The sequence below is a fragment of the Zophobas morio genome, unplaced genomic scaffold (assembly GCF_036711695.1).
Source record: "Zophobas morio isolate AGI-343-1 ecotype UQ-CSIRO unplaced genomic scaffold, CSIRO_AGI_Zmor_V1 ptg000024l, whole genome shotgun sequence".
Classification (NCBI taxonomy): domain Eukaryota; kingdom Metazoa; phylum Arthropoda; class Insecta; order Coleoptera; family Tenebrionidae; genus Zophobas; species Zophobas morio.
Window position 1 is genome coordinate 3,489,475 of NW_026972129.1, and position 26,104 is coordinate 3,515,578.

The 26,104-nt window shown below is 33.7% G+C and overlaps 1 protein-coding gene across 6 annotated transcripts in view; it reads right to left on the minus strand.

Moving 5' to 3' along the window:
- Positions 1-26,104, minus strand: part of Nmdar2 (NMDA receptor 2) — a 263,323-nt gene that overhangs the window by 21,664 nt on the left and 215,555 nt on the right. For 5 of the 6 annotated variants that reach the window (XM_064063835.1, XM_064063837.1, XM_064063838.1 and 2 more), the window contains exons 8-10: positions 20,073-20,292; positions 15,201-15,996; positions 14,744-14,800 (exon numbers count right to left, since the gene is read on the minus strand). In XM_064063835.1, coding sequence (XP_063919905.1) covers positions 14,744-14,800; positions 15,201-15,996; positions 20,073-20,292 — 1,073 coding nt within the window. The remainder of the gene's footprint in view (positions 1-14,743; positions 14,801-15,200; positions 15,997-20,072; positions 20,293-26,104) is intronic. The other variant, XM_064063836.1, reaches the window with a different exon arrangement.

Sequence of the window (26,104 nt, forward strand, 5' to 3'; positions counted from 1 at the left end):
ATTGTAAGCACCGTAACTTTTTTACTTTTACTTTCATATTACATACATATTACTTACAAGGGTTATCATAAAAAAAGTAAAATTCGCAAAATTAAATCTTATATGTCAATCAAAAAGTTGGATTTCTTCTGTTTTAGTTCAGGGTCTAGGAAAGTTCTGTCGAAATAACCTTCAACCAATTTTTTATTGTTTGTCATTAGTATTAATTTGCCATTCCATATTTCAGAGTTCTGTCAGTGCAATTAATTCAGATATTATTACAGTGAAACATGTAGACGGTTGTGAGAGGTGCTCTCGGGACTTACGTAGATGAAGTTTTACTTATCCACTTGAGGGCAGGCCCGACCACAGTTGTACGGGCTAATCTCGGAAATATTTCTCTCAAGAGGACACGGAGCTTAAGGGTGGTGTTGGGTGTCGAAACTTACAGTAAGTCTTAAAATACAAAGGAAAATTGTACCAACGTGTTTTTCAGTTAAACCTTGCTAAATCACGAGGTAAAGACAATGCTGATCGTTTAAGAACTACAACAGGTTAAAGAAGAGTCCTTAAAATTGTGACGACGAAATTGTGGTTAATAATAGCACCATTATTAACACAATGCCTACACTTGATAGATTCTTTTTCAACCAAGATGATTGGAAAACTTGGAGAACACACTTTGAACGGTACAGACAAGCCACGGAGATAAAACGACATGTGAAAGCTCTCAGATAAATTCTCTTTTGTTATATGTGGTGTATGCGCGCTAAAGTAATCAAATTTTTAGAACGCCATTAGTGCACAGAAACAGATGTCTCAATATACAGAGAGTTAAAAGAGTTCTTTGGTAATAAATTTACAGGAACAACAAACATAATATATGTACGTGTAAAATTCCATATGCACAGACAAAAGGAGGGCGAAACTGCACAAGAATATCTAAGACATTAAAAAAACGAACTGATAAGAGACCGTCTTGCAGTGGGCATAAATGATCAAAAGTTCTCCGAAATTACAGTTGGGTACCCAGTTAACGTTACGTTCAGTAATCAGTTAAAAGCAGAACTCATTAAAGATGAGAATGAAGAATTGAGATAGTAAAGTTGTCAACTTGATAGTGTGGCAAAAAGTAGAAAATTGTTCACCAAGACTCACAGGGAATAAGGAAATAAAGCCGACCCGCACTCCAAGAAGGAAAGAAGTGTAAAGTTGTAGATAAACCGTGGGAGATATATACGATGTGGAATAAAATCTAGGTACACATATAAAAGACATCTGCCCTGCAGGGACATTTATTTGTGATAATACTCGATTTTTATATATTAAAATTTCATAGTAAATCGCACTATTTTTTGAATTTTCATGTCAAATAGCATTTTTTGGTTTTTTATTATTACTCATTTCGAAAACCATTCAAAATTTTGTCTTATTTTTTTAATAGTAATACAACCAAACGCTACTGGTTTTAACAATGTACACGTATTAGATGTACTAGCTTTTAAATTTCTTCTAAAAAAATTTGTCTACACAGTCTATTGAAATTTTAAATATGCGATTTTTTTGTATTGATGTAGATTTTAAAATTGAACAACAGCAAAGTAGTAGATTAATTATGATACTGAAGAAGAAGCACTTGATAACGAGGTACATTTTTTTTAGCTCGAGCGATGTCTCGGCTACGGGACATCAAGTGACGCCGAGTTAATGCATTGTTTGACGTACGATTTGATTTCAAAGGTACTTATTTGGAAGAAGGATTGATTATTATCTGAATTTTAATAAAAAATTCGTCGCATTAACTACTACTTTGTGTCAAATCAATGTCAAAATTCCTCCTTTAATAATAGTTATTTATGCAACTAGTGAGCAAAGTGTATTTTATTGACTAGAAGGACAATTTGCCGCACGAGCCGAAGGCGAGTGCGCAAATCCGCCGAGTAATAAAAAAAACACTTTACTCACGAGTCGCATAAAAAGTTTTTTTCGCGTTCGTAACAAAACTGAACACCCACCAACTTCAAAAACTTTTTATTTTGGAACATAGATATTAAATGTAGCCGTATTTGCCGTCTTGACAATTTTTTCGGGGGTGTACGAGAAATTTTCATCGCTGTCCGATTCCATTGTCCGAGCACACAAATTACCACAACACACCGAGAAAATCAATATGTATAAACCACTTGTGTTGATGAATTATCTATAGACAGCGGATTTCTGTCGGGCTACGTCACGATTATAGGTGGGGACGCGCTGGATCGCCGGGACTCAGTGGCGGGTGATAGATAATCACTGAATTTAAACATCAGTTATTCCATAAATACAATTAACGATTTATTAATCAAACGGATAAGTAAATGAGAACTGGAATTAACAACAGAGTGCAACGAAGCAGCGGTATTCTAATCTCAAATAAACGAAGTGCAGCCCGTAACTGCAATGAATTCCCATCCCGTACGAGCCGTATCGAGTTTGGCCTTGTCTAGCCCGACAGAAATCCGCTCTCTAATTATCTAGCAACGGCAGGCTTCTATGTTTTATTCCGTTAAAAAATGACACGCTACGACACTTTTTTTCATTCAAATGCGTGAAAAAATGAACCGCTATAACACTTTTTTTCACACATTTGAGTGCGATGAAATAAACGTATCCTTTATAAACAAAAATTAATAAAAAATGTTACACTTTTTTTAACGACCGTTAAAAAAGAAATTTAAAGGCATGAATATAGTCACAGTTACATTGTTAAAATCAGCACTATTTATGTGTATTATCGTTAAAAAATTAAAGCAAAACTAGAAGTACATATTAAAATATGACGTGGTAATAGAAAAATGAAAATTTGAAAATATTAAAATTCCTTTTGTAACGCGAGGCCGCTAGATGGCGCTATCAGAGTATCACCCTAAAGTCACTAGATCTACTATTGCTTTTAGAAAGTACGGCAAACTGCCTGTGGTCGGAATTCGACAGAGAGGAACCTAACCTATGTGTTAAACAAAGATAGCGCGAGGCTAGTAATTTTCGCTATCAAATGTAGGAACTGTCAACGAAAGTTTGATGTGTTTACGATTTGAGGTTACGACAGACTGTACTAGAATTATCGAGTTAACGGACCGGAAAGAACACTATTCCAGTCCCAAAGTAACTCCAGCCCTATTCAACGAGAAAGTGTCACCGGTAACCAGCAAACAGTCGTGGAAGACGTGTTACCACCAAGGCAATTGATGACCAAATGACAGTAACAGGATCGCCATCCTGGAAGCAAAAAATACCTGCTGTCGAAAAGACGGAGCATAACAAGGACACAGATATATTTCTATTTCATAAAAGTTACTAATTGCCACACATTTCAAGATCGAGTCACATTATATCACCCCACTGGCGGAACCACCCTCGTACTTTCTTCTTCCCTGAGTCGCGGACGCGGACGGCCGTGTTTTACATTGCATTCATATTATTTTAAAGTTTTATACATTTATTATCAGTTTTGTGAATAAAGTTTTCGTAGAAAGAAAAGTGTTTTCTTGGTCGTGGCGAAAAAGTAATCGTCGCGTAACACTTTGAATATTTACCATTAGAGATTATGAGGTTTCGAATATGTTCTTATAGTAATGAATGTTAATATTTTTTCATTACTAGACAATACATTAATAGTATTTTTTCAAGTCAAGTAAATGCAGAATTAAGACATTCTACTTCTTTACCGCATTCATAGGCCAACACTGGTGGATAATTTACACATTTACAGTCTATAGCCGTCCTGCTGATCCTGTGGTCTTGATAATAATTAATTTGTTACTTCCGATAATTGTTAAAAGTTTACAAAAGCTCTGGCGAAAGAAATGGCAAACGCTAACGGGCTTCAGTTATTATATACCTACCCTCAAAGTTAGCGATAGAGCACGAAAAAGTGAGGTGGATGAAAAAATATGTTGGATCATCAAAGCGGTGATTGATGAATGAGACACCCTTGAAAAACAAAAACCAAAGAAATTGAAAAAGTTTGGAACTCGTAAAAAAGTAACCTGGAAGAAACTGCTGGCGATACTTTGAAAGAGCATTGTACTACGTTTTATGTTAATTGTCATATTCGAAATTTAGAAATCAAGAGTAGATGGGGCGTAGTTTACTTCACATCCATTTTTCGTGTTTACATTTCGAATATGACAATAATTAACGCTGTGCTCTAGTGGAGTGTTTATTTTATTTTGTCTTGTGATTTTTATGTGTCTTCATGGCCCACTAGACGAACAAAATATTTTTTATTACATCGAAATTTCAAAATATCGAAAAAATGTTCGATAACGGATTACAGAACGTATCAACAAATCAATAATAATTTGCGAATTGCAGTTTCCAATAGCCAGAATAAGAACGTCGCAAAGGTCTTCTCACTGACGAGCAGTTTGGTTTGTGTTGTCTGTAGCTACATTTTCATTCAGTGTAAATTAAGACCAAGTCAAGAACAATCCCAGCTTAAAATTACGTACGGTTAAAATGGTTACTAATAGTAACCAAGTTTGTCACCTAAAAACCTTCTTTGGAGATTTTTTTCGCTTATGCTCGGCAAGTATTGCAGGTAATCGAATCGATTAGTTTGCTACTGTCATATTTTTTCGACGTTTCATGATCCCTAGAGACAGAGTACAAAAAAACTGAGTCCCGGTTTTCGTCTGTCTGTCGCCTGTGCCGATTTTTATTGGACAGGCAACCTCCGTAACTACTGGACCGATTGTTATCAAATTTTGTATGTGTATTGGGAATATCATGTAGATGGTAAAACGCTAACCAAATTTGGCTATTATCCTCACCAACAATTTGATGACGTCATCTCAAAAGTGTCTATATTAAAATCATTTAAATTTTATATAGTATTACTACACTTGTGGTGTATGAATCCGTTTTGGGTTTTCCCTTACACATCCAAATGTTCGCAAAACAAATTTACAGAATCTAATAACCTTTTACGAGCACCGCTGGGCAAGGATCTCCGGGAGTGCAGGCCAATACGCGCCGGCATTCGTACCTACTTGCATCGTGAAAACGGTGAATCAGTTGGGTTTGCAACGAGAAAATTGTTGTGCGGTCGATCCCTTACAAGTCTCAGGAGCAGCAGGATTTCTTGGACTGTACTTCAAGAGTAAGGGAAGTTCTGTCAAAATAACCTTCGACCAATTTTTTTAAGAGGAGATATACAGTAAAAGCGCCGTCTTCAACACACGTGGCTTTTACTGTATTTCCGATCAAAAAAGTAGACAATGCTTTTCCTGCGATTTATAGAGTTTTGTAACCTGAAAAGAGTGGTGAAATTGCGTTTCGAAGTTTCCAGAAATAACTGAGGTATTTTATTTTTAAAGCTACGTGATGAATAATTTCCGCATAAATTTAAAAAGGAGATGATGATAAACTGTTTTAAAAATTAATTCTCTTTCCGTGATATCGGATGTGTCAAAAGTCGCCTTTGTACGGAAAAAAACGAGTTTCGGAACGCTCTAGGAACGTTAAGAATGTTAGAGCTTCTGAAAATTCCATCATACAAACCTTAAAATGTCAGTACCGTGGTGTATGATTTTTGCAATTTAAACCGCTCGCACGTTTCGTGTCCGCATAGGACACACTCTATCAGCAGAACATCCAATAAGCGCTGGAGGCCCTCAGGGATCAGCGCTCTCTCCTCTGCTGTATCCGATTTTCAACGCAGATATTCCCAAACCTCACGAATTAGTCTTGCGATCTATGCAGACCACCTACTTAAAGGTGGCTACTGATGCGCTGGAGGAGTGGTGCAGACGCTGGGTCACAGATAATCCTGATATAAGCTTTGCGCTCTTCATCACGTAAGTCGACAAGGCCTGGCAGGGCACGTCTCGATGTTCGGCCAGATCATTTCCTGGCAGAACAAAACAACATATCTAGGTGTCTTCATTGACAAAAACTCAGTTTTATTCCTCAGAGTGGCTACATTGTAGCCAAGACCAACGGAATCAAAGGCGAGTTGACGCCACTAATCGGCAGATCTAGCAAAATGTCGATCAAGAACAAATTTCTTCTCAATCGAACAAGCATTCGCCCCACCATGTCTTATGCCTTAGCAGCTTGGAGGTACGAGCTTTCCATTACCAAATTTCATCGTTTTACTAATAAAATTAACAAGGAGTTTAAACAAGTAAACGCTTCATCAATAGAAATAACAAAAATAAAGTTAGAAGAATCGTTTCATGTGACAGTTGTTAAAGTGACTGATTTATTATTAAATTCACGTTAGTGTAAAATTTAAATCAAAGTTAAAAATCAGTTTATAAGGATCTTAATTTTTGCCTTTTTGTGCGTCTATTTCAAAAATTAGGTTTACAAAATTATCGCCAATTAAAATTAATTTTGTGAAAAACTTTTTTATGACATAGTTTTAAATACAGCGAAGACATACGGATTCAATTCTAAGAATAAGTTATGTTGCTAGGCAGATATTAAAAACAGGCGTTAACGGCGTGCTTAAGTCTGATTTCATAATGACTTTAATAGATAAAGTGAAAAAGGATTAGAATTTAGCGGCACATACACACAATTTTATTGTTAAAAGTTAAAATTCTATCTAAACGATTCTTATTTTCAAACGTCATATAATTGTCACTTATATGACGTTCTTACCGGGGTGTAAGTGTCATTTCGATGACAGCGTGTTTGAGCGGCGTATAAGTACATACTATTCGTATTTATAGTCCGACGGAGTATAAATAGAATACGTTTATGCGAAAATCATCGTGGTTGTCAACCATAGTAACCATGTAAGTCAAGGCAAGGCAATTTTTTAACGAAGCAAGGAGACGGGAAATAATCATTTCAAAAGAATAATAATAATCGTTTGAAAATAAAATATTGCATTTCATTCGGAGTTTAAGTGACTTTATGTGACTCGTATGGACTTAAACATTCAGAAGGCGGAGTTTAGCACGGCGCGTATCTCAAGTAGGGTAATAAACAGTGTCTGAGTGTCTGCCACACGACATCTGCCCTCCGGTTTCTTCTTGATAAAAACCTCCGTGTTATAAACCAACTCTATAAAACGCATAATTAGAACAAAACATTCGTGATTCCAGTGCAAACGTGCAAAAACACGATAAGGGCCAATCATGTATCAGTTGGTTGGCGTCGTGTGTTCGGTTAACGTCTTTAACAATAGTGAATTTTTCCAAATCAGAGCGTGTCGATATGGTAATGCTTTATGGTGTGGCTGATGGAAACGCCAGGTTGGCCCACGAATTGTGGATCTAGCGCATTCCAAAATCGCGCGATTTCGTGTCCGCGAACATTTATATCGTGGTACCGCATCTCCGAGATCATGGTAACTTCAAGCCTCAAACTCACGATCGTGGCTGTGATAGGACCGAAAAAATACTGCAAGCTGAAGAACAAATTTTGGAACGCGAGGAAGAAGAGCCCGATATCAACATTCGCCGATTTGCAGTTGAGGTTGGAGTTTCACAGTTTGTAGTGCATCGTACATTAAAAGAACAAGACCTACATCCGTTCAAAAAGTGCAAAGTTCGGAACCAGCTGAGTTTCCACGTCGTGTAATTTACTGCGAATGGTTGTTACAGCAATGTCGTAAACGCCCTAAGTTTTTAAATTACATTCTGTTTACTGATGAAGCAGAATTCACTCGTAATGCTGTTTTTAACAGCCACAACACTCACATTTGGCCCATCAAAAACCAAACGCTCGTTAAGAAGTACGATTTCAACGACAGTTTTCCATAAATGTGTGGGCCGGTATTGTAAATGGACCTTATGTTTTACCAAACAGACTAAACGCGGCACAGCACCTCGAGTTTTTAAACAATGTGTTGGAAGAGCAGCAGATGTGGAAGTGCTTCAAGGTGAACGAGTTCACATGTGGTACTTGCAACACCATATTTTGCTAGGCCAGTAACTCAATAGTTAAATAACCACTTTTATAACCAGTGCATTAATTACCAAAAATCGGCCCTTCTCAGGACTTCCCTTTATTTCTACTACTACTAATAATATTCTTTCGTATTGACTTTTAACGGGAAATGAATACAAAGGTCGGTTTACTTTTAACTGAAACTGAAAGTGTTTACATCGTTTTTATTCCAACGTTTTTCCACCTACTGTTTAAAAGGTGGATCTGTGGCATCGCATCGAGGATGGTGCATGGGAGTTTTGTCCCATTCGGCTTTGAATTTGTTTTTTCTATATTTCCACATTGCTAGGGTACGTGATGCCGTGTTTACAATTATTAATTAATGATCCTGTATGTACCTTAGATGGGATTATGTTCACAATTTTTTAAGGATGTTGCGTAATCCAAAATATAAAGTCGTTCTCATACCTGATTCTTTTTCTTTATGAGTATATATCAATCAAATAATAATAATCAGTAGAACAATTTGGGCATGTTTTAACATTAGTATTTTTGAACATTATACACGACATTTGAGCAGCTTATCTCCCTATTTCCTTCAAAAGAATTCATCATGAAATCATTTATACATTATTGAAAGGTATGTACAACAAAACTGACAGTTATTCGCGAAGTCTAAGAAGTCTGAAAAACTTATTTTGTGTTATCAAAATTATAAGGGGAAAATTAACCCTTATATAACCTTTTTAGACGCTACTGAAGGATAAATAGGTAAAATTATTTTATTTTAGTAAATCGTAGCAACTGTAAAAATAAAACTTTTGTCAAGACTCAATGTTGCTATAGAAACGAAAGATGATCTTTTTATCAGAGGCGTACAACGAATTTGGACATAAATTTTAATAATTTTTATCTCTAAAAGGAGAACACTTATACCTGAACTTTTTTTTACTTTAGCACTCATACTTCGAGACCAATTGCCGATTTTATTTTGTACGTACCTTTCAATAACACGCTGTATTTCTACATGACGACCAGTAATAATTTAAATTCAGTGATAATTTGTACTAGTGCAAAATTATCAGATTTGACATTTACCTAGTTGAAAATAATAAATAAGAGTAACTTTTTATTTACACAAGGTAGGTTTCATTTTTGACATGTTAAAGTTACAATTATTACTAAGGAAACTTTTGGCCTTTAATTCTTTGTCTAAGACGACGACCCCGCATTTTTTCTATTACACTGCAGACCTTTCGCCACAGTATTGTACAGAGTCTTGATTACCTACGCTTTCCTTATATTCTGTACCATCACATTATGCCTCATATTGAAAGTAAAATCTTTTAATGTCAGGGCGAGTTCCGATGTAGTTGTATTTCTTTCAAAAACATACCCTCTTGCCACACAACAATATTCAAATTGCTTTCATACAGATTATTTTGATTTATTAGTGTTAACTGGAGTCAAACTATATAATTATTTCCACATCCCGCCGGGATGCATTTTTACTTTTCACTGTTTACGTTTTTCAAAATTTTTGTGTAAATTACGTTAATCTTTTAATTTTTTTGAAATAGAACGACAAATGTACTTTTTTCAGGAAATACTCTGCAAAATATACACTCATGCAAATCAAATTGAAAAATGCAGGTATTGAGAATGGCATTATTCATTTCTGGTATTTTAATTTCTGGTATTTTCTTTAACACAAAATGTCTTAATTATGATAGAGAAATAGATCAACATAATTTTCTCCAGTGGTTTCAAAATTATGTAGTTGTTGATGTTTGAGTAATCACTGCTTATTATTGTGGACAACGCAATATTCTTTAAATGCTCAAATGGTTCATGGAGAAAACAAACATATTTTAGAGATTGGTTTCAATAGCGTGACATTATGCCAGAATAATAATTGTTAAAAACTAAACTTCTTTATATGGGTACACCAACGCGTGTAATATGCTTAAATTTTAATTTTGTAAATGATTATCATTTATCAGAAACAAACCTTTAAAAATTAACATTATAGATGAGTCGGATTGAAAAGGTGGTTACGATCACACAAATGGTCTAAATATGTGTACCGCAGCGTTAGCATATATCATGCCAGAAATGTATAAAAAAGTACTACAACGCTGGTGGTAATGTGACTGAAGATATTGCGCCTTTGATTACAAATATGGAGGAGGACACTTGATTATTGTAGATATTCAATGAATATATTGTAGGGGAGGTGCATGAGGTGATATGTAAAGAGAATGCAGCCACTGTCATATGTAGAATCCGACATTACAGTCGTTATGATATCCTTATCCACTCATCACAATATTTAATAATTGTGAACAAGTGTTACTTTTATACAACCTGTTGAATATTATATGTATTTCAATATACTAATGATTTAAATTAAAAAGAAATAAATGAATAGCTATGTAGATTTTGCTTCTACAAATTAATAATTTAAATGGATAATGGCTGTCATTTGGTCGTTATTATAATAAACGTATACTGGACAGAAAGTTAAAAAAAATAAGTAGGGTGTTAAAGTAGACAAATTGTTTGTGGAATAAGCTCTGTCACATAGTTTTTACTCTGTCTCTGAACTTTACCAGTTTTTATGTGAAACGTTGGATTTAGCATTGTTTTTTGTAATAACTACACTCACAGGCTTGAAAAACGGGCCAGCTAATATTTTTCTGAGTACAATGCTTCGACGTATTTACTACGCTCATTTTTGATGTTGTCTGGACCAGCATATTAATTGAGTGTACCTGCACCCCACACCTTAGATGAGCTTCAGAATAGGCTTTTAAAGGAATGAGAGAATGTCCAAAACGAGTAAATAAACAATTTATTTCATGGGATGCCCTGGAGAATAGCAGCAGTCTTTAAACGTTCGTGGGGGAAATACCCGTTATTGACGTCCTTAAACAGTGTGTCAATGGTCATTGATTTTGCTTTTCTTGGAAACTTTTTTTTTTTTTCAGCTTTGTTTGATTATTGAATTTTTATCATTTTCTATTAAAATATATATTTTTTAGTTCTTTAGTTATTACAATAAACGTTGCATTATATCATGAAAATATTGCAACCGAAATCGTACTTTATTTTGTACATTTTCGGATCTTAAAAAAAATACGGGTGGTCCGTTGATCGTGTCGGTGAATGTATATGTACTTTTTATGAAATAATGAGACTGAAGTAAGATTCACATTTTATTTATCAAACCGAGCTACACTAGAGCACGCCAAAAAATTGACCTTGCTCCACGGTCGTCTTCCATTAAAACAAATGCTCTTATTCATTTTATGTTGATGCTTGAACCTCACAACAATGGCCGGTGGACTATGTACATTCTCAGTGAAGGCTTGGCATGCTACAAAACAGTCAGCTGTGCTTGATATTTGATGGCGTAGCTTCAGCTATTTCCATTCAGGTTTCAGTGTATACTTGTTTTCTTGACAAAGTCAATTTGTTGTGTTCATAACATTCGATTTTCTGTCTAATAAAAATCTGGACAGACAGCAGACAGACAGACAGATGGAAACGGGAGACGTATGTCTTCGTACTCTAGGGGTCATGAAATGCCGAGAAAACATAAAAGTAGGGAGTCGGACAATGGGCTCGATTACAATACTTCTTTAGCTTACGCTAAGGAAGTAATTAGCTTAGTATTAGCTTACGCTCAGGATATAAAAATAGATTTTTTATTTAATAAAGGGAAAAACATATTTTTCTCAAGCATTTATTTCGTTGTTTTAAGGCACATAAGGCAACGTTCTCAAAAAGAGACTAAGAATTTATTTTTTCGACTTTTATGGGCCTCGCATCTGCATTTATTAAACTTTAGTTTTCGTTCAAACCGAGTACCTTCAAGCCACAGAATGCATCGCTTCGTGTTTAACCTTCGTGTTTAGATTTAATTCAAGGCCTTGACAAGTTTATTATGTTAAATTAGGCTTTTTTCTTTAAATTGGGGCAACTAGTCTTACTTCTAGGGCCATATTATTCCCAGACGGTATTTTCAACAAAGTCTCTTTGAATTTATTTGGAAACAAAGAATTATTGTTACCAAAACAAAGACCATCAAAGTTTTTGTTATATTAAAATGTAGCATTTGAAACATATGAACTAGGTTTTAAACAATAAAAGTGAAAGTAATATTTAGCAAAATTCAGAAATCCGACATTTATTTTGAGACATAGGGAGTAAATAAATATAAAAATCTCTGTAAAGGACAAATTATTCTTTTTTATTTTTCGAAAAAGTAGCGTACTGACAAGCAGCAGCTGCGTTAGCACAAAAAAAAAACACTAACATAATTGTTGTTTTATTTTAAAGTGTATACCGTATACCATTTTTCAATCTGTTTTCCTTGCTTTATAATATACAACGTGTTACAGAAAAAAGTACATTCATTTTAACTGGTAACAGAACTAATCCAAAGCAATTAAATTTGTAAATAACATTTTGTCATAAACCCTTTCGTGATTGAGTTAAAATTAGTCAAAGATTTAATACAAATTCACCTACCCGCCCGTGGCTAACAAAAAATTTGAATACAAGGCTGTAATAGGTAATGGAGACCTACCTTGAAATCGCCAAAAACTTCATAATAAATGTTCAAAGTGGTCCCCATTATTGTCTAGACAACACTGAAGACAGTGACGAAGTGAGTCGTTGACTCTTTATAACATAATTTCATTGTTTCGATTTGTTTCAGCAGCACGTATTACTCGTTCCCGGAAAATTTCAAGAGTATCAAAATTCTTTATGCTTGCACTGCATTTACCTGGGCTTCTCCATACATTAGCACCATGTCCGTGGATTCACTGTTCGAATAGTGGGGCATAACTTCACACAACGAAAACTGAAAATACCGCAAAGGACAGTCGAAAAGCAACTAACCGTTATCGCTAGCCAACTCGCCAAAAACTTGGTTAAAAACAAACACTTTCCACCTGATGCATCGAAAGTGAAATTCACGGTCAACAATTGAAGATATGCATGGCCGGCTCGTAAAACTGTGACAAAAAAATTCGTTTTTGAAAAAATGTCAAATAAAAAAATGTTTTCTGTTGACGAGTTCTGTTTGTGGTTAAATTTAATGTACTTTTTTCTGTAACACGTTGTATAATTATTGCATTTTTGTATACTCTGCAACCAAGTAATCCAAAGGTTTTTTGTTGTATTCGAGGTTAAAAAACGTGTTTATTTGTATTCGCCCTGGCTATTAGCTAAGTCCCTTGGCCTAGACGAATTAAGTTACCTAAGAAGTATTGACGACAGCTTTAAACAGTGAAGTGATTAGATAAATATCAGTATAGGTTACGCCACTCTAATGTCTTTTATAAGTATAACACAGTAATCGGACGCTACCCGATGTAAATATTGAACTTCATTTTGGACTAAATGTGGGGACATTGACAGTGTTGTTCAATATAAAAGATATTTCAACGCTAATACGAACGAAAAAGTAATTAAACGTTGCAAACATTATATTTCCTGAGTATCAATAAGTAAAAACAAATTTATGTAAAAATACGGCGTTGGAGAATTTAGTGCTGCAGACCGTGAAAATAAAGTGTATGAAGACTGATTTAAATTAATACTGGTGATTCTATGTTAATTTTTGTTCCCCTTAAAACTTAAATGTCTTGCCAATTCACCAGCATTTATTATTTTTGGATTTTAAAGATACAATTTAAATTTGTTCGAGCGAACTATATTGATCAGTAAAGTAATTACAAGAAAAATGTAAGTATATTATTATTTGATGAGTAAAAATGAGAAAATATGTAAATACTTTATCTTTTTGTTTATCTTGTTTTCATCAAGATCGCAGTGTAGCGAATTAAGAGTTGCCAGTAGGAAAATGCACTCACTTATGATAGGTCGATCTTGAAAAGAAAAAATTATTCAAAGTTGGTTATGCACGGCAAATCGCTTATCTTAGATTAAAATAATACTTTATTAAATGTCTAATTCACACGAGAAGCTTTCAACAAATTTATCTAATGAAATTAAAATTTTTATTCTAGAGTCCTATTTTAGAAATGGAACTATGCTAGAAAACGGAGAAATTCGTACACAGCTTATTTTCAAGAATTTCCGAAGCATTTTCCCCACACGTTTTTTTTTCCAGTAAGTACGCAAAAAATACACTAAACTTTCCCATGTTGATTACACTAACATGTTTCCGAATTTTGCCATAATGATGGCATCGGTTCATAGAAATGGATGCTTATCAATCTTATCATTATCAAAAACAAAATTTAATAATTAGTGTACTTTATCTAAAAGTTTCAAAACATGTTTGTTTGCGTAACAAACAAAAATCTGTTCAAGAAATCTAGGTTTTTTAAAAGGTTTAATCAGTGAGTGCAGTAACAATCATTTAGCTAGAATCCGCAATTTTCAGCTAATATTACTACTGAAAATCTGAAACAAATTTCTCTATCAGAAAACGGTTATTTTAGAAAATATGGATATCCGCAAAAAATGAGATTTTAATACACACAAATTTAATTGAAACATAAATAAATGAGATGAAAACATTTTTACGATACATTTTAACACACGTACTAGTTTATCATATGTTTAGCATTCAATAGTTAGATATTTATTCTGTATGTACAAACAGTACAGGGTAGGAGCTATATGTTTATTTTTTAAAAATTAAGAATGATTTGTGAAAAAAACATGCACTTCTGACATAAACATGCTAACATTTAGTACCATACAAAAAAAAAACGTAGTGTTCTACATCTTCCAAACAAAAAAATTATGAGCAAGTTTGAACATACATACATTCAATTAAATAAGTGCAACGCTAACCTAACATAGATTACACACATGTAAGTCACCGACTTACTCAGGTGATTCAGAAGAATCCAGGCAGGACGAAAGACAGGTGATGTTACGCTGACGCCTACTCACACACAACGGTTAACATAATTGGGAAATGTGTGTTAAAATAAACGCTGTGTCCATTTTACACTACATTGACTTCATTTCATGAGTTCAAAGCAGTCAAACATAAAAGGCAATATCAATGTTTTATAGGAAATGACAATTCTGATTTCAAAGTTTTTGATAGCGATTTTTTCGCGACAAAATTAAAACAAAAATTTATAATAATCGCTACAAATAGAATAATAATCTCAAATTTGACAAAACACATTGTGCCAATTAAAGCGATTGCACCAATACAGTACCGAAAGTGCCAAAAAAGTCATAAGTGCTACATGTTATAAAGACATGCGCGTGCTTATGGATGTTATAAAATAGCGAATTTTTAAAATATGGTTCTTTCATTTTTGCTCACTTACCGCTTGCAAGGAGGTGGAGGTTTAATTCCATGTGCTTCTAATTCTTTTTCCAACTGTTTACATCTCATCTGGGATATATCCAGTTCTCTTTTCACTTTCCAAAGATGTGTGTCACAAATAGGATCCCTACAGCGATGATTTTTTAATATATCTTGAGCTTCATACACAGCACCTCGAAAAGTCAGACTTTTACCCATTGATAAACTGATGAGTGCGCAACAGCCTCCTCTATCAGTTTTGGCTAAATGTTTTCGAACATATTTAAAATATAAATGTTCGAGAAACAATAAAAGAGCAGCGAGTAATATACCCGCCATTAACAATAGGAACGCTGATAAAAACTGTTCTAAAGCTAAAGGATCTGAGCTTTTATGCTCCTGTTTACCGGGTTTACACACTCCGGTCATCCAGTAGCGGCGCAGACGTTCTAAATCACCGTTTTCTCGAAAATCCAGAAGTCTTTTGTTGAACATTTTTAAATATTTAGAATTTCTTGGAAAAGCTAATCCATAACCAGTCATTGCATACCATGATCCCACAGTAAGTAGTCTACAGTCTTCATCTTGAGAAGTAAGATAGTCGAGTACGGTTCCATCATAAATAAAAGCATCCATTTCAGCACTTAAGACTGCATCAACTCCTTCAAGAACTGTTGTTTTATTAAACTGTTTCATATATGCATGCATCTCTGTAAAATATTTTGCTATTGTTGAGTCTGTGTGCGACCAAGGTATTGTCCCAAATTTGATATTTGGTTTCTGCGACAATGGTCGTGATAGGCGTTGATCATCAAGACCTGTTGAGAAAATAGAATCTTAATGAAACAGAATAGCTTGTATATGGTGTGTCAGAAATATAGTTACTTTTACATTGTTATTATCCTCATTATTCTTGAAATTCTATATAAGGCTATACGATATATTAAAATTAACACTGATTATACCTACAAAGAATTTAAGAATAGTGCGAATTAAGTTAATCATATGAAAATTTCTTATACACTAAATTCAGAGTGAAAATTCACAAGAACTGAATAAGTGGATTAAAAAAAAGTACTAAAATGAATATTAATCCCAAACACTTCGTATACAGTCGTGGTTAAAAAATCTTGGACGTCATTTTTCTGTCATTTTGAAAATGTTGATGCAGTCTATGCCTTATCGTCGTTTTGACGTTTCAAGCTTAAACATCTATCACGCTACATCCAGTGTCTGCAAAAACAAAAAAGGTTACAATACTTAAAGGTGTTTTACACTTTGTGATAGTGTAGTTTTAATACTTTAACGTCCAAGATTTTTGTGGCCCCGACTATATCCAGATAAATTAAAAAATAAAGTAATAAAATAAAAACTATACTAATATTAATAAAATAATTTTATACTTAAATTAGTTTGGAGTTTCCACAAATTGACTGTTACAGTTCTAAAAGGTGTATCATTTCAATAATTCATAGATTGTACGTTCTATTTCTTAAGTTTCTGTGAGTATGAAAACATATTTAATAATGGACCTGGCATTACTGTTTCATCTTTATTGTCTAAAAAAGTATAGAAGCTAACTACATTTATCACGACATATTTTTGTTTAAAATTAACATGTGACGTTGTCAAATGAGTCAGTATTACTATATAAAAATATGAAACAAAGCCGATAAAAACTCAGGAATGAGTTTTCACCAGATCGGATACAAATCAGTTTTGAAAATCTTTGGATTCTGTTATTAAGTATGTTAGTCGCCATGGGTTTGCCAAAATTTGAAAACTCTATCACTTCCATTGGCTGAAATTTTCTTCAGAAAATAGTCGCTAATAGAGAAAGAGGGTTAAAACACTGGATGTAGCAAAGAAAAAGGACAAATATTCTTGTCAAACAAATTTAAACGATACAAAAATTTTGAAAAAATACACATGAAAATATTGTAAGTTCTATTTTGTTATGTAATTTTAAGGAGTCTCAATTGTCTCTTTTAAAAATTATAATTTCATCATCATCAACATGCCTTTTAAGTGACAAAAATATTGTAAATACTGTCTAGTTTTACGTATTTCTTTTATAAATAAACTTAAAGTTGCTATTTTAAGAATAGATTTACCGTTTAAAAAAGGAAAATATATTTATCTCTTTTGTTGCAACAACACAGACGTACTACCATGTTAAAATTGATATTTTGACAGAATTAACGCAAACTGTATCCAAACGATGAAAAAACTGATATGTTTGTGATAGATATGTATGTATGTATGGTGAATGCAGAAACATGCGGCTACTACTTCACGTTATATAGAGGACATTATCCCTATAGGAGACACCCTAACGAACCCTTGTTTTGGTTTAATTTGTTTTTGCTTTTAACCTGAAAATGGCCTTTATTCCTAAATTATCAAAACCAACACTTAAAACTCTTAAAAAATATATAATAGTAAATATCAAAATAAATACTGTTATCAAATTGCATTATTGGTTGCATTGTACAATTGTTTGGAATGTTTTAGCGGAGGAGCTCTGCGTGAATGACTCTGTATACTGGAAATAGGAGGTAAAACCAACTGGTAAAAAAAAATACCCATTGGAATGAACACTATTAGTAAATATACCAAACCCTCAGCAAAAATTATTATAGGTTTATAAACAAAGTTGGTAATCATTCAAATGAGGTAATGCTGTGGACTAGCTGATAAAATCTGTCCACCAATCAACTAGAACATTCTGTGAAGGTTTTTTAAACATTTAGTCACAATTAATAATATAATGCCACAATTACTCCAACATCAAATTTTTAAATTCTCAAAAAGTAATTGTACTACTTAATTATAACAATGTAATATTTATGACATGTCTAATGCCTACATAATTTAATTTTTTCGTGTTTCAAGATTTAATATATTGATATAATTTTTTTGTATTTGTATGTTTTCGTACTTTATGCATGGAATAATCTTGCAAAATGCAATTGGAAAAAAAATGAATTCTTGAATATTTGTGTAGTTATATGTTTTACTTTCACAATTTTCATGCAATATTTGAGGACCCGGGTGGGTGAGTTGGCTTCGCGCTTGCCCGCTATACCTTGAGTCTTGGGTTTGATTCCCACCCTGCCTCTAGGGGTGTTTGTGTACGTCCCGTTTCCTATAATTGGGCTTCGGACTTGTTGGAAACTAAAAATAATAAAATAGTAAAAAAAAATAAATAAAATGTAATGTATCTACTGCGTGGAGAAATGAATTTATTATTTGTTATTTATTTATTATCAAACGATTTTTTTTACTTGCAGTTCTGGATGCCATATTAATATGTTGGAGTTATTTCTGAGAGCAGAAATTTCATGTGTCATTCATTAGCGTAAGAATATATTGAAACTGTAAGAACTTTAAACAGTTTAACGAATTAAACAACATGAAGAATTGTCGCATTTGTATTATTAAAAACTGAATACTAGGATTAAAATTTGGCAGTTCATATTAATGGTGATCGTGAAAATATTATCTATTTAAAAATATATATATATATATATATAGATTTAAGAAAATATACCTACATAAAAATTGGAGCAATATACGACATTTTACAAATTGTTATTATTCTTTCAAATAAAAGAACGATTTTATAAAAGGGAAACAAAACATGAAATATTATTTTTCATTTTAAACACTTGAAAATAGAGGTGAGAGACAAACAATTATCACTGCTTAATGTACCTAATTTTTGAATATATTTTTGCTTTTTTTTTTAAGAGAGGAAAATTATACAGTTTGTTTAATAACTTTGTGGATACTCTTGCTTAAAAACTTTTAATGAAGGTGCACCAAATTTTGGCATTGTATTCTTGTGGCACAAAACTATCGCGTTAGCCTTGACATTAACTGCCAAAAACAATTCGTGTCAAAAGTCAACCATAAGCTAAAACATGGCTAAAACGTATATTAAAATCTCAGTAAAACTATTAGTTGCGATACAGTTTGTTAACATTCTTAAATTTAAACGACTTAAGATTCCTGTATAGTATCTAATTATCTATATAGAATAGGCAAGGAAAACGATTTAACTGATCTCGAAAAGATCCAAATAGAGGCATATTATTTTATAAGGTTGGCCTGCGAAAAGTCTTAATCTTAATGCCATTGAAAATGTATAAAAGTAGGAAGTAATATTCTACAGTTAACGAACTTAAACATGCTATTTTGAATGCTTGGGATAACTTGGATATAAATTATCTTCTGTATCTAGTCAATTCGATGAAGAAACAGGTGTACAAACTCTTTTGGAATTTGTTATACTTTTTTGTTCTTTTCTAATAAACTGTGCCAAATTAATTATTATTTTAACTGCCGTTTTAATACTTTTGAAAAATGACATCATATTTTATATAATTTTCTATTTTTATGTAACTGCATGCCGACGTAACACCAAAATTGTGATCGTGATAATTTTTTGTCCCTCACCTCACCAAAGGGATTCTTCGACTTTCAACACTAAGACACTATTTGTAACATGCAGTTTTAATTTATGTGGTTCGATGTTAGACAACATTAACATTTTAAAAACATTATACTATTATTTCAGAAAAATCTTACAGCTTAGACACATTTGTCTATCTAGGGTATATTGTACATAATGGGACGTGCGATGCAGCAGGGGCATCTACCTATTATCTCTTTTTAGTATTTCTTGATTACAAGGTAGGTGCCGCATATTGGTACTTTTTCGTTAGGAAGTGATTTTAAATTTTAATCAAAATCAGATTTCATTAGATCACTTTTTAGTCTTATTCTAGTGATGTTGAAGATGATGAAGCCGTTGTTATGAACGATAATATGGCCATGATTGCTAATAATGAAAGAAAGTCCTACAACTGTAGATGTTATCGGCACTTACCTGAAAATTCAAAAAATTCCTCCCTGGTGATCATGAAGGCTGCTAAATTGGCAGTGTATATGGCTAGGAAGACTACGGCAAACATGGCCCAAACGTTGGTCATAAAACGAGCTGTGAATCCTCTTGGAGAATCAACATGGACAGCTGCTTGGAAAAGGACAGCCCAAACCAACCAGTATGTGCGGAACAACGAAAAACGATGTGATGCCGATGGCGTTGACTAAAAAAATTGCATAACATTTGCTACGAGGTAGGCAAGCCGCTGTTAAGTTGTAATGCTGAATGACTAAAAATTTTTCTATAAAACACTAGAGACGTGAACTGATCAAAAAATTAGCTAGTTGATGGATGACATTAATAATAATAACAATAATAATAAGCATTTTTACTGAATTATATATGTACACTATATTACTACATTAAAAAGTGTAATTTTTTACATAAATAAGTAGGTTTACCCATAATAAAATGAGAGAATTTGAGTTTGATTTAATGGGGAATTCATTCGCCTTTTCGGCGCTTAGACACGTTTTCTAACTTTGTTCATTCTAGGGAAAACTACCCATCCAGTGTGTTCCACCAGTGTTGGTTCGAAGTCAATTTGTGCCAGTTATTACCAGCGAATTCAAAAATCTCGTTACACTGTAGGTAAACAGAGAAAAATGTTGTGCCTCGGTGGGATTCGAACCCACGTCTCTTTGCTTTCCGGGCAAGTATGCTAACCGCTACACTACGAGACGACTTATCTGTTCTCTGCTTACCGACGTGTTATTGTGCCGCCACAGTACTCCCCCCCCCCCCAGCGACACAGCGCGCGGTCGTGCTGGGGTGCGAAGGAGATAGATGCTGGCGTCGCCCCTACCACTCTTACGTTCGTTGTTCGAACCCTGGCGGTGCTGCGGACCCCGAACACAGCGGGCACAGGGCGGTGGCAGAAGGATGTTGCGTGTGTGCGTGTTGCCTGTTGGTGGTCACCAATGTAGGTAAACAGAGAAAAATGTTGTGCCTCGGTGGGATTCGAACCCACGTCTCTTTGCTTTCCGGGCAAGTATGCTAACCGCTACACCACGAGACGACTTATCTGTTCTCTGCTTACCGACGTGTTATTGTGCCGCCACATACACTATCTCTTTACTTGTCTTCCCGTGCGTCTTTTTTAGCCCACGTAGTTGTATCCAATCTGATTTTTTATTTTTTTATTTTCTTTATATATGTTTAACATGCTTGTTTTCATTGATCTTTTACATGATTTTAGTTTTTAATATTGTTTGTGGTTTAACATCTATGTTTGGTAGTCATCACTTGCGCTCTTAAACACTTTCCGTTTTTAGTTCAATTTTAAATGTTCTGTATGATGTATTTGAAACTCCAAATGTTTTTTCAAGTCAAAGTTATTCTTTTACTGATTTTTCTGTCGTTTTTTTATGAAGTTTGCTGTTTGTCCTAAGTACATTACTTCGCCCACCACCTCCATCTTAGCATCTTTCACAAACCTTTTTTAAACTTAAGACGAAGCTGCTCATTTCGGCTCTACCGAGAATCAATTCCTTAGAGCTTGACGTTTTAATAAAATTTTTCGAAATATCTTTCCATATCTTAAGAAAGAGGATGCTGGGTTGCCTACATTTACAAAAATGCAATAGTTAAGTTTTACTTAAATCAACAATAACTAATATAAAATTTATCTCCATTACACCGAAAAGACACAAAATATTCGCAGACGCGTCTCGCCAATCACGTTGTCATTGTCTAGACAAAACTAAACTAAATTTAAATTAATAGAGGCTTATTTATACCCTAAATACACAGGATGTAATGAATTCAAGCCACCCATTCCGAACTCCTCTCATCTACACCACAGTAGATCTACACACTTGTGGAGTTGGAGAGGGGAAGAGTGGTAGAAATATGTAATTGGTATGTTACGAATTAGTTTGTAGTATTAAGTAATATACATTAATAATAATAAAAAAAAAACTAAAAAAACACACAATTTTTTAAAAGGAAAATTAGTTAATATTGAAAATTGTCCCTCTACGCCACTCTTGAAGACCTACACCACTGGTGGAGTGGGAGGAGTCCTAGTTTGGGTTGGATCGTGGGTATAAACATGGTACAATAATATATTTCATCCATGCGTATAAAAATGCTTCTAGTTCATGGAGCTAAGATGACAGGAGTGAGCATGCATCATTTGACCAATATTAAAGAAACGCCAGCAAAACGGCTCCACGTAAGAGCGCTCTATGCCTTTCCGTACCACATTTGGAGCAGTCGGTTGTCAGCAGAGGATCAGAGGCGGAATCGTTTGGGATAAAATAGGTTTAATTGTTTAATTATGGCATAAAAACAAATATATTTCTCACAACATAAAAACTGAAGTAAATTTTACTGCTACTGTTTTTATTGTCTAAATTAATAAATTGTTTTTGTGTTTTATGCCCAGTACCCGGTAAACGCTTTCCAGCACGTCACTCAAACAATCGGTTTCTCGGAGAAGCTGGAAGCATCTACGACTCTCTTCTAAAACGCGGTATCAGTTACGTTTTCAAGCTATCTTCCCTCCTCTCATTCTACCTCCATGGTCTACTTATAATTTAACTATTTAACTTTAGTTTAGCTTTGTCTAGATAATGCCAACGTGATTGGCGAAATGCGTCGGCAAATATTTTGTGTGTGTTCGGTGTTGTGGAGATAAACATTACATTATTATAGCCCACCGAGTGATCAAAAACATTCCCAACAACAACAAAAAATATATCGCTTAACAAAAAAAAAATCCTGGGAAGGTAATAAATGATCTGTAAGTGATGATTTTTTCGTCCATTGTCTTCAGATGAATATCAATTTTGTTTTTTTATTCGAGTTGTGTTAAATAATATTCGGCATACTGTCAGCTTCTTAGACGGCAAAATACGTTATAGTTTTGGTCATAAAAAGAAAAATTGGTTCATTGGTTTTTCTTTTATTTTTGCCAAGTTTTTAATTCGGTATAAAAATTATTCCCGTGAAAATTTTTGAATAAGTATATATTGTGTCGCACAAGTCTTCAAGTGCTGTCGTAAGGATGAAATTGGGCATGATGTTTTGCCTTATTATATTTCATGGCTATAAGGAGGAGCCTTAGTTGCATAGGTCGACTTTCTCATTATGAAGCTTTCGCCCTGTTTTTCGTGGTCTATTTTGGCATTATAGTTGTTCATGCGTTGGCGATTTTTTTAGTTTCTTCCAGTAAGTATTTTCTAGTAAGTCGTAAAATTCTTCTGTTTCTATTGCTGTTGAATTGCTTTTTGGTACATAAATTTAGATCACAGATATGTAGATGTAGTGTTTCTACTTGGATCAGTAAGGTTGCAATATAACTTCTACTTAACCTTTCTGAGAATCTGTGGCAAAATAATAATATTGTTTTCGGTGGTTTTTTATTATCTGTTCGTTTTTTGCTCGTATTTCGAGTCCGAAAATTTCTATGTTCACTTCAATCAAGGCGTGTTCCAGTTTGATTACCTTGCCTTCTCTCAGGAGGGTTCTAGTATTTAGAGAAGAAATTATTAATTTTTGTTAATTTGTTTTGGTTGTTCTTGTTTTTATACTTTCCTAGTTAAAAGATCGTCTTTATTTGCAAGAGAGGATCGGTCTTGGCTTCTCGTGATGACCACCCGTATTGAGGAGTTTTTGTGTTCAAACGTGTTCCTTTTCATAGCATGAATGTATATAATAGCGCTATCAATGATAATATAAACTTATCTTATACACTAAAAATTCAAATTTTTGTATTTTATCAACTACACGTCAGGTTTTGGTATTAGAATTTACTCGTACATAAATTTTGCAACAAATCCAACTGTTCGCTAAAAATGTCATTTTGCAGATGATCTAGAACAAATTAAAAAATTGAGTGTGCTTGACAGTAAAGCAAAATATTTGTTCTTGTAATTAAATAGTTTTTTAACCTTCAGACTACCGGGTGGGGTCCAAATAGACCCCATTGATACAATTTCCTATTTTTTTCCGTTATTTCTGGTTTAACGATAGTGGTATCTTTAGTAGCTTCGATTAAGGCCTTATATCAATTAAGGTAGATACTTGTAACAGTCTGTTACAAAAAAAAAAAATAGTCTCTCGGGGTCCGCATGGACCCCACCTAGTTCTTTATGTTGCCATTTTTTTGTCTATATATATTCATTATAAATAAGAATTTATAAAAATGTTGTTACATGAATAAAAAAATCTTAACTTCACGTAATACTTGTATTTTTGTTGATTAAAAACGAATTTCTGAAAAATCCCGAGTTGGGTCAACTGAGGAATTGGAGATTATTATCCGTCTAATAAAAATCGATACGGACAGATGACAAACAGATAGACAGACAGACAAACAAAAGTAGCCGTTCTCCGCATGGACCCTACGACAGTACTTCCGGTGACGTAGTAATGTGGATGTGCACATGACAGTGTTAAAAATAAAAATGTCTAATAAGTTCGAAAATGATACAAGATACAGTAGCACTTAAAATATCCGGACAATCGATTTTTCTAATTAGGATTATAAAAAAAATTAAAATATTAAGACTTTTAGCACACATGGTATTGTAGTTGGTAACACTGCACTGTTTCCTTTTAATTTTAAGTATAGGATATAAGATATAACTCACACGCCGGTTTGCTCAAGCTTGGTTGCAAATGTGTGATATCGAGGTTTTGTGAGAGGTACTGTATGAGATAACACTGAAAAACTGGTGGCTATTTTTTTGTATAAAGCATTTCAGGTTTTCAGTTCAGTGCATGTAGAGAACTCATGAATTAAACTGTTATGGAATAAGCAGGATGTTTTAACTGTCCTAGGTTGAAAAATTATTAATTTCCAACGGACTATTGAAAACTGTGATACAGAACGGTAGGGTTTTCTGATCGACAGTTTTTAAGAAAAATAGTTGCATTTTCACTGAAAAAAATGGACATATTTAAAATTCAGCATCCCACATTTTTATAAATGGAAGTTTGTAATTTTGCACTTTATAATTACTTTAACTGGCGTATCTTATCGTATCTCTCAACAAGCCTTTTCTACTTAGTTATTTCTACAACGTTTATTCCCCAAAACACCGAAAACACAAAAAAAAATTATCGACGCGTTTTGTCAACATGTTGGCATTCTCTACACAAAACTAAACTTAACACAACGTGGTTGACGAACTGCATCGAGTTTTTTTGTGCTTTCGGGGATTTAGGTAATAAACGTTATATGTAGTATTATAGCGCATCAAATCGTCTAAAACAATTCCTACCCAGTTAATTGGTGTTTGTCTTATTCAGATATTTGTTTCAGTTATCACTTATCAGTCATTATATGTATAGTCTAAATATCACAAGAAAAATGGCCTTCATTCCGTTAGTTTAGTTTGAAAATAACAAATGAACTTAACTGTGTATTTTTTGTGTCAGCTTTTTTACTTGCGAATTTAAATAATGACAGTAATACTTTTTCAAACCAGCAAACAAAACAGCAAAATGATCTTTTCTCCAGAAGAATTAGTTTACGCTTCAGAATCCAGAATCCATTAACACGGCATCTTCAAACAGACGCCCGGTTAAAGATGTTATGGATAAAAATTAGTTGGTTTTTATGTTTCAACACGTTTTTTTTTTGACGTTTGTTTTTTTTCTTTATAACTTTACAAAGTTATAACCCATCCAGAAAAGCAAACCTTTCCTTTGAGAGTTGTACCAGTTTTAATAAAAATAGTTAAAGCTGTCATTGGAAAAAGCAAAAGTACTTCAATTTTATATTGGCGGCATCTGTTAACGGCCTGTAGAACCAACCTGCGACATGTTTCATAACCTAACTTTAAGGTGGGAGGGAAATCATATCATCATACATATAAATATGTATGTACCTATATATTATGTACTACAAATAGACGATAACTTATTTATTAGTTGTTAAAACCTCGTTGTGACGTTTGATGCAAATCAGGGTTTGTCTAAACAAGATCATAACGCAAATTGTCATGTTGACCAGTCTTTGTTAA